This window comes from Enoplosus armatus, chromosome 8, assembly GCF_043641665.1.
Source record: "Enoplosus armatus isolate fEnoArm2 chromosome 8, fEnoArm2.hap1, whole genome shotgun sequence".
NCBI lineage: Eukaryota > Metazoa > Chordata > Actinopteri > Centrarchiformes > Enoplosidae > Enoplosus > Enoplosus armatus.
Window position 1 is genome coordinate 5,613,588 of NC_092187.1, and position 14,477 is coordinate 5,628,064.

Consider the following 14,477-nt stretch of genomic DNA (forward strand, 5'->3'; position numbering starts at 1 on the left):
CAAATCCTAATGATTCAAAATCATACTTCGTTGAAAGTTAACAAACAAGTACACATTCACATTATTCCAAAGGCAGATGGGAAAAATCAGTCAGTCAGTAACTTTATTTCCCCCCAATGGGCCAAATACTTTAAAACGTGTTCTTAAACAAATGACTATTAACTTATATCAGTAGTCGTGTCAGTTTCCACTGCTGAGGTCAGAAATTACTCGGCTATTAAGTACTTCTACATGTATGGGTGTGTCAAATAAAAAAAAGAATTAATCAATCGAAAAACCACAGTACTTCCGCGACGTCACTAATGACACGTATTCAAAATGGCGGCCGCGGCTATGGTAAGTGGAAAAGCGAACTCTTTTTCCTCAAACTACACATCGCTCATATTGTCTTCCCAAAATAATTCAGACACAGTGCTGTAATTGTGGCACAGTAGATGCCTACCTTAGGCGATAAACAACATTTTAACGTTGAGTAGGTACGGGTTTACTGGAGTTCGCTTCTCTTTGAATGTTGACGGTTTTGCTAACTGCTTGCTGGAGTTAGCTAGCTATCGTTACCTAGCTTGACTGTCAGTGAGCTGCGGGTCAAACAACTGATTTGTCGAATTTGTCTGGTATATTAAACTGTGCTGACAGAGTGTAAATAGCCACGTACTCGATTGTTAGACTGTCATTCGCTGCACAGCCAAGAGAAATCAGCTAGCCGAACTTTGGCTAAACGTTAGCTGTTAGCTCTGTCAGGCAGCGTCAGTTTCATGTTGTTGTCGGTGTTGTTAATAGTGCTGAAAGATGTCAAAATGACAGCAGCGGACCAGCTACAGAAGAAATAAATAACGTGACCATAATACTGTCTATGTCATTTAACTGTGATGGTACAGTCTGATAACTTAAATGTCGTTTAAGTCAGAAGCCACGCTTGCTAACTTCCTTTACTGCCATATCATAACTCACAATGCCTAAAAAATGCATGCGCTCCCGTTGTTCATCGTTTGTTTTCCAGTATTGAATCACACAATAATGATTTAGGCTCTTTTACATTGAACAATAGAAAATGACTCTGTAATGTCAAAATGAACCCATGTATCTTACAGACAAAGTAATGACGGGAAAGTACCCCCCCTCCCTCTCTCACTTTCGAGTTAGGATTTAGTAGAGGCACCCTTGGCATCAACTACAGCCTTGACTCTGTTAGGATAGGAAGGTCTGTACCGCTGTTGCCTCCCCACCATTGCATAACTGTTTAAGCTCTGTCAAGTTGCATGAAGACTGTGGGAGAACAGCAGTTCCACTTAATTGTCTTGCTTCTGCTGAGGCTGACAGGTACAAGTTTGATACCCGGCTCCTCCAGTCCACATGTCCAAGTGTCCTTGAGTAAAACACTGAAGTTTCTCCCAGGTTTCTCCCTATTGTTAGGCCAGTGCCTTGCATGGTAGCTCACTGCCATTGGGGTGTCTGGAAGGGTGAATGAGAAATAAATTGTAAAGCAATTTGGATCAAAGTGCTATATAAATGCATTCCATTTAGATGTTCGATTGGATTTAAGTGTGGACTCTGACTCAGCCACTCCAGGACATTAACGTTGTTGTTGTCAAGCCATATTTTTCTGTTGCTATGTCTTTATGTTTGGGATCGTTGTCTTGCATGAAAGCAAATCTTCTCCCTAGAGTCAGTTCTCGTGCTGCATGCGAACACCAGCATAGATGTCATATGAGGGTTTTCTCTGTGGCTCTCTGCTATGAAGCTGCCACTGCTGAATCACCTGGGCAACAGTTGTATGCACAGTGTCTCCCGTCTCCACATGTCTGCCGGACGTGACCTGTATAACTGAGAATCTTCACAGATTTCTTCTCACACTCAGTTCTTTTTGACGAAGGTCTGCTCCATCAGATTTACAACTGTGACATAGTTTACTCATTTAAAAAAATACCATACTGTACTCTGCGGAATATCCAGTGCCTTGGAAATATTCTTATATCCTCCCCTGATTGTTACTTTTCAAGATTTGTTTGGAATATTGCATTGACGTGATGATGTAGTTATTGTTTATAGGCATTTGTTTGAAGGGAGTCCCCTCCATTACTGTACAAATATCATACTATGACTTTATCCACTTTGCCATGCAAAGTGCATCCCAATATTTAAATGCCCAGATTATGTTTCTCGGTAAACTTGGAGAGTCACTGAAATGTTATTTCTGCTCTAATGTTAGAGGATAACTAGGCATCCTTAACTGCCAGACTTTGTAATGCATTTTGATATGACATTGTCTTCCACACCAAAAAGAAACACTTTTGCAGTGGTGGTTTAAACCTGTAAAAGATAAACTTTGACACATTTGTGTGTATACAGTTACATCTTGAAAGGGAATTGTGAAGAAGTAGTTTCAGGATCGTTTTACTTGAAGGCATTTCTTTAAAGAAAAATGGCTATCCGTGCACAGCAACTGTCCTTCGCATCTTTCTCGTATAACTTGAAGCTCAACATGGTCTGCACCTCTGTAAAAAATGTCAATACGTTTTTGGCATTTTATGTGGTATGATGAAATTAGTTCTTGTTTCACACAATAACTTTTGTCAAATCTTGTGATATACACCTATATATAGTGATTGTGTCTGTGTGGTAAATATTGTGTAGTAAAATGTTTGGTGGTGTCTGTGTTCCAGGAGACGTGGTGGGCCTTGCTGCTGTTGTCCTTGTTGCCTGTGGTCCGGCCCTTCTATGTTCCCGGAGTCGCTCCCCGGGATTTCCATGAGGGTGACACAGTAGATATTAAGGTAAGACTAAAATGCATTTGATCAGCTTTTCACACATTAGCTGAAACTTTGTGATATGGTTGTTCAGTAGTTAGCACCATTGCTTGACATCATTAAGTTTTTATGATCTGTCCATATTCATGTGAGTGCCCACCTCCCACACCAAAATCATAGATGTTAGGATGTTCACACCTCAAGTTTAGGTCATTTGGTCCAGAATAATAAGATGCATTTGTTTTCTTTAGTTCACATATTTTCATGTATACAGCTCTTGTAATAAGTCAGTGGGAGGATGAAACGGGCTCAGGCTAACAAGTAACTCATTCATTGGACAGTTTTGGTAATTGTCATCAACAGCGCTACATGGACCCATGTAGGGAAGTCAAATTCTGACTGACAGCAACATTTCACTCACTTTTTCACTGAGGAGGTGCCAACACATACAGAGTTAGGCCTGGGCGATAAAATGATATCCATACGTACAAGCGACAGACACTTCGTCAATAGCATTAAGAAAATTCTTCAAAAATGTTCTATAGTTTCACTTAAATCCGTTAAATGCAAACCGCTATGAAAGCATATAACGAATACGCCCTGGCTCATAAACAGCCTACCATATCCCTTGATAACAGAGCTGCTATGAGTGACACACAAACAGCAAATCATTTAACAGATGTGCTGCTCGGTTGCACCATCAACATGTGACACAACAACAGAAACACCGTGGAATGAGAAGATGGTGCAGATGATGAGGAGTTTGTTGAATTAAACCTTTTTCTCCTGGTCTTTATTTAAAAAAATGTAATTAAGAATGTAAATGTCAATAATTATCTATCAACTGAAATGGAACATTTTATCATGATAAATTTTTCAGCTGTATCGCCCAGTCCTACACAGAGTGGCACACGAACACATCACACCTCTTTTTTTTAAACCCCTATTTGACCTATCTAATTGAGCAGGAAAAATGCCCTGCACTCATGTGCTGACATGCATAAGGTGTTACCATGGTTACCAAATGATCTTGCTTACACACCAGCCTGAAAAACCGAAATAAGTGGTCAAATGTACCAGTGTTCAGTCCAAACCTGGTTAAATGGGAAAGCACCTTTGAGACTTACACCTTGCCATTGTCTTTGAGCTTTTGCCAAAAATGGCTGCATACTGCTCCTAATAATAGGCAGCACTGGGTTATACTATAGCCTTTTTAGGTGGTGTAGGGCTCATTATTTAAATTAATATTTTCTTTTATTTATTTACACATTAAAATTAGCATTATGATTTATTTATATATCAGACAAAGTTGATTTGAGTGTATTTTTGCCGTGACCCTGTCAGTCAGTCAGAACATTTGTTTTTCAGGCCGTGAAGCTGACCAGCTCCCGTACCCAGCTTCCTTATGAATATTACTCCCTGCCTTTCTGTAAGCCAGGCTCTGTCTTCTACAAGGGAGAAAACCTGGGTAAGTGGACTGCTGCTGACGTGTGGTCTTGGAAGTTTCTCTAAATGTATCACTAATCATCATCTTATTCAGGATAAGCAATGTTGTCGCTATTTTTCATTTTTCAGTCTGTTGTTCTACATGTTATTATTTTTTTATCATTCTTTTTTGTAGGTGAGGTGTTGCGTGGGGACCGTATCGTGAATACCTGCTACAATGTTGAGATGAACAAGGACAAGAAATGTGAGATGGTGTGCAGCAAGAAAAAGCTCAGCATAGAAGAGAGCAAGCTGGTTGCTGAGCGAATCCAGGAGGAGTATTATGTTCACCTGTGAGCATCCCGTCCTCACTGTTGTTACAAGGAGAATCCCACAGAATGCTAATATTGGCCTATTGTCATACAGAATAACATGCATTACTCTATATTAATGAAGTAATATTTTTTGTTCCAGACTCTATAAGTTTAAACTGATTTGTAAATAAATGATTGAAGTCATTCTTCTTCAGTACTTTGTAGCATAATATAGTTTGAAGGAAATTATTAATATAGATCAGATTTAATTTATGAAATGTTCAATATACTAATAGAACATCTCCCTGTGCCTTTCAGTATTGCAGATAACCTGCCAGTCGCCACCAGGTTAGAGTTTTACCCCAACAGAGAGGCAGGATTGGAGGAGGAGCAGAAGAAGGACGTGGTGCGAGATGTCCAGTTTGAACATGGCTACAGACTGGGCTTTGTCGACAACAACAAGGTAGATATTATATAGCATCTCCCTGTCGTGATTTATTGTTTAGAAGTGGAGAGGTAACAGATGGTCAGAAAGACTTCAGTTATAGATTCCTATTTTGCACTTTCTGCATCTCTTTGCATTGTTTGCCTTCACTGATCAGCTTCTTACTATGAGGGATGGTGTCCTACACGAACACACAACTTTCTGCCAAAGTTCACTCTTGGTTTTGTCACGTGAGAGATTTCTGTATTTGTTTTTGTTTATTTAGTCTGTGCTCCTCTCACTTGTTTGAGAAGCGAGCAGGACTCAGTTGGGCAAAGGTGATATTGATACTGAATCAAAATCTGATGAAAGTTGTGGGCTTGTTTTCTTTATGTTGCCAGGACGCTGTCAATCAAAGCACACCCACACCTGAGATTTGAGAGTTTAAATTAATACAAGTAGTATTTAATAGTAATTTAATAATAGTAATTAGTATATTTGATGTCACAGAACAACAGTTCTTGAAACATTTGAAACCATGTTTACATGTTGTGGTTTAAACAAATGTAGAATGGCTTGAATCCTTGAAATGAATTGCCACATTCTTATACTTTTCATGTGTTTATCTGTACGAACAAAAAGTGGAATAGTATGGACTTGTAATGTGGCCTGCTAAGATTTGCAGACTTTTGAGTACTTGCCACCTGCAGGTGTGTGTAGGCTAGTCATGATAATTACATTATCGACTTATCATACAATAAATGACATGACCTCGATCATATTAGCTTGATATTGCCTTTTGTGTTTACATGCGTGTTTGTTTATATAAGAATGCCACCAACATTTTAGCCAACATGATGCCGGAATGAATAGCAGCTACAATTAAAAGACTTGAGTGCAGCACCTAAGCATGTCATTTCTGGTCGCATTGCTTCTGTCCTCTCGTCTGCTCTCTGTGTTGGAGCTCCTCCACAAGCACTCACTCACTCACACACACACACACACACACACACACAGTGTACTTGCATTATTATGCTATTATATTATCATTACATCAGTGGCATAAAATTGTTAATTTCAATTATTTCCTGTACAACATATCGTCCAACTAAAGTAGTTATTGTGACTGCTTAGGTGTGTGTGTGTCAGTATGCAGTGGCCGAGTCTGAGATTATTCAACACTCATCAATAATTTTGGTATTAATAAACAATGTCTAAGAATTGAAGGACTAAGACAAAATGGACTTGTCTTATATGTACAACCATAGACTAACCCTACTGTAAATATTTGAAATAAAACATCTAGGGAGAAACTTTGAAGTCCGTTCTGGAAAGTCCATTAAAAAACTCAGCAACACAGTGAACAACATGTTTTTGTTTTTTATTTTATTACATTTTTTTTTTAATTGAAATGTGCAAAACCATGAAACAATGAGTGCTCAAGTACTAATTTTTGTCCCTTCTCTTTTCTCCCTCAGTTTTATCTGCACAACCACCTGTCCTTCATCCTGTACTTCCACAGGGAGAAACTGGAGCAAGGGGAAGTTCACAACTACAGGGTGGTGCGATTTGAGGTCGTACCCCAGAGTGTAAAAGTTGATGGTAGGTGTCAACACTCTTTGAATAGCTTGAGGTTGTGTAATGTTTCTGACATATGGTGATTGAAAAATATAGTATAGGAGAAGGAAGACACACAAGTGTTGCCTCCAAAGTGGCCAGTAAATTAATACTTATATTTTCTCAGATCTGAAGGCTGTGGAAAAAGAGAAGATTTGCACCTTGCCCGAGGCCAGTGGCTCTGCCCCCCAAGAGATTGACCCGGCCAAGGAGAACGAGGTCCTCTTCACCTACTCTGTCCACTGGGAGGTCAGTGACTGCATGGATTCTCAGCAACATTTTGTAACCAGGAGTCAGACCAGTCTGTAACCCTGAATAAATTCCTAAAACCACCCAAATCGCTGCATTTAAGTAAGGATTAGTTGGGAATCAAAACGTGTTTGGTTAATTCATTTTTAGCAGCCATGTGATCATCTCACATGGCTGGCTCTCTTTGATCCCCTTATAAGCCTTTGTTCATTTAGAATCCAGTGTGCTAGAGAACAACAAAGTCAAAACAATAGAATATGTGTCAGATGATAAACTTCAGGTGTTTTTTTTCCAGCTGTTTCACTGTTGTAGGATATGTGGTTAAACAAAGCTAGATAGATGTAGAACAAGACTGCTGAGCATGTTGTCTCGTTTGTGCAGGAGAGCGAGGTGAAGTGGGCGTCTCGATGGGACACGTACCTGACCATGAGTGATGTCCAGATTCACTGGTTCTCCATTGTCAACTCTGTGGTGGTCGTCTTCTTCCTGTCTGGTATGTCCAATTCATGACAAATGCTGCTCAACTCAACTGTCATATCTTAAATGTCCATATCAGCACAATAAAATAAAGCAAGTCATTAGGCCCATGGCACAAATCACATGGAGTAAATGCACATTTTATGTCTTAAATTGGCAGTTTGTGAAATTGTAACACATAGTGTTGGCCTTGTACTTTCTTTACACTCTACCACTTTTGAAGCTTGTGAATTTGATGTAAATGTATTAAGTCTTTATATTATATCATATATATATATATATATATATATATACAAAACATACAGTTTTTTTATGACAGCATGTGAGGTTTCTGTCTTTTAGCTGACGGACATCCTTCTTGTTCCCTGCCTTTTCTCTCTCAGGTATTCTGAGTATGATCATTATCAGGACCTTGAGGAAGGACATTGCTAACTACAACAGAGAGGATGACATAGTAAGAAAAAACACACCTGACAAGACAGTTTGCTTGGTTTCAGCAAGTCTTTGGGGAAATAATTCTTATAAGGTCTTTGAGAAATTGTATAGACCAGAATGAACTGAGTTTAGGGTAAATGATTTTAGTATTTCTGAAATCATCTTTGGGTTCTTGATGTTTATTAAATCAGTATATTCCAGGCACTTGACCGTATTTTCTCCTCCCTAACCAGGAGGACACCATGGAGGAGTCAGGATGGAAGAATGTCCATGGTGACGTCTTCAGGCCGCCTCAGTATCCCATGATCCTCAGCTCCCTGCTGGGCTCGGGGATCCAGCTCTTTTGCATGATCCTCATTGTCATCTGTGAGTTTATGTTCTCTATCATCATTTCCCTATAGATGTTAACAGTGTCTCTCCTTAGCACATGGTTTCTAATCTTTATGCTAAGCTAACACTACAAAAGAACGCCTGCTGGCTCTAGTTTTATATTTAGTGTATAGACATGAGAGTGGTGTCAATCTTCTCCCGGCAAGACTGCAAATAAGCGTATTTCCCAAAGTGTTGAATTATTAGTGTTACGTATTTACATGGGACTTCTAAAATTCTTAAATTTATGTTACACAATGCATGATTGTCAATGTTATCTATGAAATGCTCTAACCACCGCGTGTTCCTGTGTGTGTTGTAGTTGTTGCCATGTTGGGCATGTTGTCTCCGTCCAGTAGAGGAGCCTTGATGACCACTGCTTGCTTCCTCTTCATGTTCATGGGGTAAGAGCCACGTTCTTCTCTCTGATCTTCATTAAGAAAATCCCAAAGATGTCAGGAATTAAGATGTAGTCTATTTCCGTACAGTGCATTTCTTTGATTTTTACGCTGCTTTCTCCTGTACATGTTTCTCCTGCAGGGTATTTGGTGGCTACTTTGCTGGCAGGCTGTACCGCACTCTGAAGGGCCATCGGTGGAGAAAAGGAGCATTTTGTGTAAGAGAATACAGTAATACGTTAAATCCTCAATGTAAAAAAAAAAAAAGCCTCTCATTACTCTTGAGTTAGTAAATTTCCTCATTTCTCAACGCTGCAAGCAGGGCTACCCACTTATTATGTGTAAATGAAGAAGTGTTCCTTTAAACTGGTGTTGCTCTGAACAGAGATGCTCAGGTTGTGTTTGTTTTGTCTCCTCTGTAGACAGCAACTTTGTATCCTGCGGTGGTTTTTGGAATCTGCTTCATCCTGAACTGTTTCATCTGGGGAGAACACTCCTCTGGGGCGGTGAGTATCATGACTGTACTTTGCATGAATGTACACTGAATAATGTAGTCAGTGTACATTCATAGCAAATTAGGAAATGGCAAGCTAGAAGGCTAATTATTGCAATAGTGATGTTTTTGCAGATCACTTAAAGGAAAGCTTCAGCCTAAATCACTTTTAATATGTTAAAGTCAGACTATGTAACTTTTGAGAGACAAAATAAATAAAACAATCTTCCTTTTACAAATAAAAATTAAAATAAAACACACCACACATGCTCATTTAAATACACTCGAGGTTTTGCTGCTACAGCCCCACTTGGTCTGGTATGACCAGTAGCTTACGGTGGCTAATGTGGCTAATGAATTTGCTAATGAACTCATCGTTTAGGAAAGGAAGAATTAGTTATTTCTTTTCTCAAAAGTTAGTTTCACTTTTATTACACATTAAAAAAAAATCCAAAATCTATAATTTGCATTTGTTTTCAGCAACATATTTACCTTCCATATATTAAAAATGTATACTTCATTAGCATGTGACTTAATAGCCAGGTACTACTTGTCATTGTTTTTCAATGAAAATGGCAACAGAGACCATAAGGAAGTACAAAGCCAGTGGGGAGCAGTCCTCATCTGTTGACGAGTGAGTGACTGTCAGGGTAACCAATGAACGACCATCCCACTCTGTGCCCACGAGTAAATGACCACAGTGTGTGACTTGTAACCCAAAAAATGGGCGAACTACTTTGCATTTCTTGCTTCGTATTCTTCTTTTAAGATTATCGGTACAATCACATGGATTGTTAAACATCTTCCTTTATCTCTTGTCCCTGCTCTCTTCTCTCACCACCTCAGGTTCCCTTCACCACAATGCTGGCCCTGCTGTGTATGTGGTTCGGCATCTCCATGCCCTTGGTCTACCTGGGCTACTACTTTGGATTCCGCAAACAGCCGTATGATAACCCAGTACGCACCAACCAGATCCCTCGGCAGGTCCCAGAGCAGCGCTGGTACATGAACAAGTTTGTAGGGTGAGTGTTGAACCAATCTGACAATCTGCTCTTAATCTTTGGCCAGTTACTGGGATGGATGATGTATGGTTTGAATTACGTTTGACTTTTCTTTCCATTAGAATCCTGATGGCTGGGATCCTGCCATTTGGTGCCATGTTCATCGAACTCTTCTTCATTTTCAGTGTGAGTACAACTGCTCTGCACTAAATGTATTGTGGTTAATTCAAAGCCAGATCACCTCTTCTTTCAGTGCTGTACAGTTAATTGTGTGTGTGTGTGTGTGTATTCTCACCTCTCTCTCATATTGGTAACTTAATACCAATAGACATCCTGAAAATGTCCAAAAGTTCATTCGTTACATTTAGAGGATAAGTTACTGATGTAAAGTCAGTGGTTCAGTCCTCACACACACAGTAATGTCAACATCAATATGTGTGTGTGTGTGTGTCACCACCTACAGGCCATCTGGGAGAATCAGTTCTATTACCTCTTTGGCTTCCTGTTTCTGGTCTTCATCATCTTGGTGGTCTCCTGTTCGCAGATCAGCATTGTAATGGTTTATTTCCAGCTCTGTGCAGAGGTAAGTTCATTTATACTGGGTGTGAACACACATAAATACTGTAGACCGTTTTAATTTAGTATTCTCTTTTGGTTGCATGGCAAGTGATTGATAGGTAGGTGGTTGGACTGAGCATTGGAGAGATCCTGGTACTCTCAGACACAAATTTGAACCTAATCTGCATCATCTATACTCATACCCTAATGCAGTGTTTTCTCTGTTTCTCCTCACGATCAGGACTACAGGTGGTGGTGGAGAACTTTCCTGGTTTCAGGAGGCTCGGCGTTCTACGTCCTCATTTACGCCGTCTTCTACTTTGTCAACAAGGTAAAAGCCTCAAGGCTGTTTCAGACATTTCAGATATTCACAATAAACTCTTCTTTGAGTCCAAGAAGGTTGCAGCTGAAGAAATCTTTTAATTGGATATACTCTTATTACTTGTAACAAGGACTGGAATAATGATACATCTTGTCGTTTATGAGTTTGCCTTGACAGCACTCATTGAATGAAATAATTAGTATCTGTGATGATGTCATCAGGGTTATTTTGAGTTGGGCCTGAGACTTCAAATATTTGACAGAAAAGGCCGAGTGTTTAACAAAAGATGTTCTCAAGTTGCATTATGGGAAATATGAAACTGTTTTTGAAGCTTGACTTGTAAGTTATACATTAGAATGAAGGAAGAAAGTTATAAATCACCGCGGTACTATATTCCCTGTCGTCAAACTGGCCTCCATTGGTCTCGGAGGCTGTGTTCAGTCCCTGGGCCTGAAAACATCCTCCCTCCAGCTGTGCTAGCGGTGTAAACACCATCATTCCCTCGGTGCTCCCAGTCCGGGCAGAAGTCTGCTAGGAATACGACCACTAGCTGCACGGCTAACTGAGCTAACTTGCTAACAGCAGCCACAGTTCACAGCAGAGTGGTTGCTCTGGTGATTTGCTCCCCCCTGTTTGTTTGGAGTATGAATTCTACAGGTGAACAATTCTTACATATTGCGCCTTGAAGGTGAGCACAGAGAAACATTCCCCCTTCAGCAGTGAGGGATGTTACAGGAAGAAAAACCCATTTCTGAGGGGAGGGGGCCTTGCTTCAATGGTGAAATAAGATTAAAATCACTGTTGGAGCCCATGAGAGAACAGAAAACACTGTTTTCCTCAGTATTGTTCTCTAATGTATGAATGAAGCCATAACAAACATAAACGTTACAGAGACATCTTTCTGACTGACAGAGAGCTGTTATTTTGACAGCTTGATGAAGCAAGTTATGAAAAATATTCCATGACGGAAAAGGACTCTACCAGGGAACTAAAATACCTCTGCTGCTTTGATTTTGACCCTTTTTCTTTTTACATTCATCTCTTGCAAGTCTGCCAGCTTTATGGAAGTGAATACTAAATTGCTGGAGTACCCCTTTTAATAGCAGCATATTGAAATTGATTCCTCTTCTCTTCACTTCTCCCCAGCTGGACATTGTGGAGTTCATCCCCTCCCTCTTGTACTTTGGCTATACGACCCTGATGGTCCTGTCGTTCTGGCTGCTAACAGGCACAATTGGCTTCTACGCAGCCTACATGTTCATCAGGAAAATCTACGCTGCGGTCAAGATCGACTGAGTCGTCGCCGTCGCTGCTGTTCTCGTTGTTTTTGTTTTGTTTGATTTTTTTTTTTATGTCACATTCTGTTTTTTTAATGTACATATTTTTTATTCTTCATGTCCAACAAGCACTGACTTGTGTGTCGAGGGAACGAGAGGGGTGCTTTTTACGGCGCAACAGCCCCACCCACTGGCCTCATGGGGAAGAACAGCAAGGTGGCAGAGCTAAACCAGCTGTTTCTCTCTCTCCCTCTCCCCCTCGCTTCCACCCCCCCTCCTCCTTTTTCCAGGACAGAGACCCAGAGGGAATTCTCCTCTGATGGGACAGTTAATGTCTTCTGCTGTTTCACCTTGCACACAACACAGTGGGCCAAAGCTTGTCAAACGAGGGTTTCTGCACATTTTTGTTTCGTCTTTTCATTTGTGTTATGAGTCTAACTTATCCAGGTTTTTGTTTTTGTCATCACAGGATTTATCTCTGACTTAATTTCTTTCAATCATCTTCTGAGAAGCTACTTTCATCTTTATATAAATTCTATCTTTACTCTTTCCATTGTCTCTGTTTTCAAATGTCACTTTGGTTTCACTTCAGAGACTTTGGAGATCAGGGAAGGATTGGGGAGTGTAACTGTGGTTATGGTGTTAACTTTGTTGTGTTGAACGGATACGGATGGAAATTATGCTGGGACGTTCTACATTGTAACACAAGAAAGGATAAATTAAATGTTCTATTATTTTTTACTCCAGTTTCCATGTCCTGGTGTGACCATGTTAACCACAACTGTAATCAAAATATTAGCTTCTCCTTCCAAAACAATGGGTCTCTTATTAATGTCAAAATATTGGTCCATTTGCTCTAAATGATACAGAACAGCTCTGAATGGGACTATGAACCCGATGCCCTAAAGCAGTGGACTGAAGCCACTGGAGGTGGAGAAAAGGAAAGGCTACAGTCAGCACAGAAATGACAAGGAGGAGTAACCTTTTGTATTTGGAAATCTACAACACAAATGTGTGTTTGAAGCTTTTCCAGTAGAAACTTGTACAAGTTGTTCCGCTCATTAACCATGCCGTCAGTGTAGCCTTAGCAGTGCCGGACGCCTGCTGAACTATGCAGTACTGGAAAGGAAGTGCAAGATCGCTGTTTGTGAAGGTTATTTCAAAGGACTGTTTTTGTTGAGAAATGACACCTCATTGACATTGGATCTAATGTATGATACATTTTTGTGTATAATATAAAATATGATTTTTGAAAGCCAGCAGGATCACCTCTGTGTGTTTCTACCAGTAGTGGTAGATATCATTTTGACGGTGCTTGGGTGTCATGGAATGCAGAGCACTGAAATGTAATCCTCAGTGTTCTTATTAGATGTGTACAGTCAGTGTTTTTGTGTAGACTGATACCCATAATCTCAAATTACAGCTAATGTTTTTTTTTTTAGGGTTACAAAAATGTTTCTGTTTCATCAGATTTTTCAGCTAAAAACTCTAAAAACGCATTTTGAACATTGGTGGAACCTGATAAAAAAATGTTTATTGAGAAGCAACTCAAGCTAAGGGCTTCCCATAGACAACCAATGTACCAATTTTACTGTAGCTAAATTACACAATATATATCTCAAATTACACCACAATCATGACATTAAAGGAGTAGTTGATCAGGGTTGATCTGGGCATCTGTCCCTCCTACAGCCCTGACTAATGTGCACATCAATTCTTCACTAAAATGAGTCTGGTAACCATATGCCTATCTATAAAAGAAATAGTTAAGTCACTTTGGGAAATACGCTCATTCGCTTTCTTGCAGAGTTGGATGTACGCTAAATATGAAGCTACAACCAGCAGCTGGTTAGCTTAGCTTAACGCAGACTGGAAACAAGGAAACCGCTTGCCTCGGTCTGTCTAATAGGTGATCAAATCTAGCCCGGCTAGCTGATGCTAAGCTGAGCTAACCGGCTGCTGGACGTAGCTTCATATTTAGCAAATCTGCAAGAAAGCGAATGAGCGTATTTCCTTTACCAGTTTTTAGTGGTTGGCGTTTTTTGCACATTAGTCAGTGCGGGGCTGCAGGAGGGACAGGTGCCCTGATCAACCCTGATTCTCCAGGGGCAAAACGAGTGAATGAATGAATAACTCATCCTCCTGGGCCCTCTCCTTCTTTCATTCTAATCAAGCCAAACCCAACGCTTGTTCAGCGATGAATGAGCTGCTTGAAGAGAGCGAGACAAGCCAAAATATTTAAGTTGCTATGGGACATGACTGCTCAGTAAAGCCCCAGAGGTTGATTCAATTCAAACGAGCGTACTCGTGTATTGGCCGTCACTCTTTCATTTATTTCCACTCCATCAGACACTCAGATGCCATCTTCTCT

General features: G+C 40.2%; 1 protein-coding gene across 1 annotated transcript; it reads left to right on the top strand.

Moving 5' to 3' along the window:
- The first annotated feature begins 315 nt into the window (after positions 1 to 315).
- Positions 316 to 13,365, top strand: tm9sf4 (transmembrane 9 superfamily protein member 4). Its single transcript, XM_070910222.1, has 18 exons — positions 316 to 336; positions 2,664 to 2,774; positions 4,116 to 4,215; positions 4,369 to 4,525; positions 4,805 to 4,949; positions 6,389 to 6,512; positions 6,655 to 6,776; positions 7,158 to 7,269; positions 7,637 to 7,707; positions 7,922 to 8,054; positions 8,380 to 8,461; positions 8,598 to 8,673; positions 8,878 to 8,961; positions 9,795 to 9,970; positions 10,072 to 10,135; positions 10,413 to 10,532; positions 10,749 to 10,838; positions 11,976 to 13,365. Exons 1-18 carry the CDS (start codon positions 319 to 321, stop codon positions 12,123 to 12,125), a joined length of 1,935 nt encoding a protein of 644 aa, XP_070766323.1. The 5' UTR covers positions 316 to 318; the 3' UTR covers positions 12,126 to 13,365.
- The last annotated feature ends 1,112 nt before the right edge of the window (positions 13,366 to 14,477 follow it).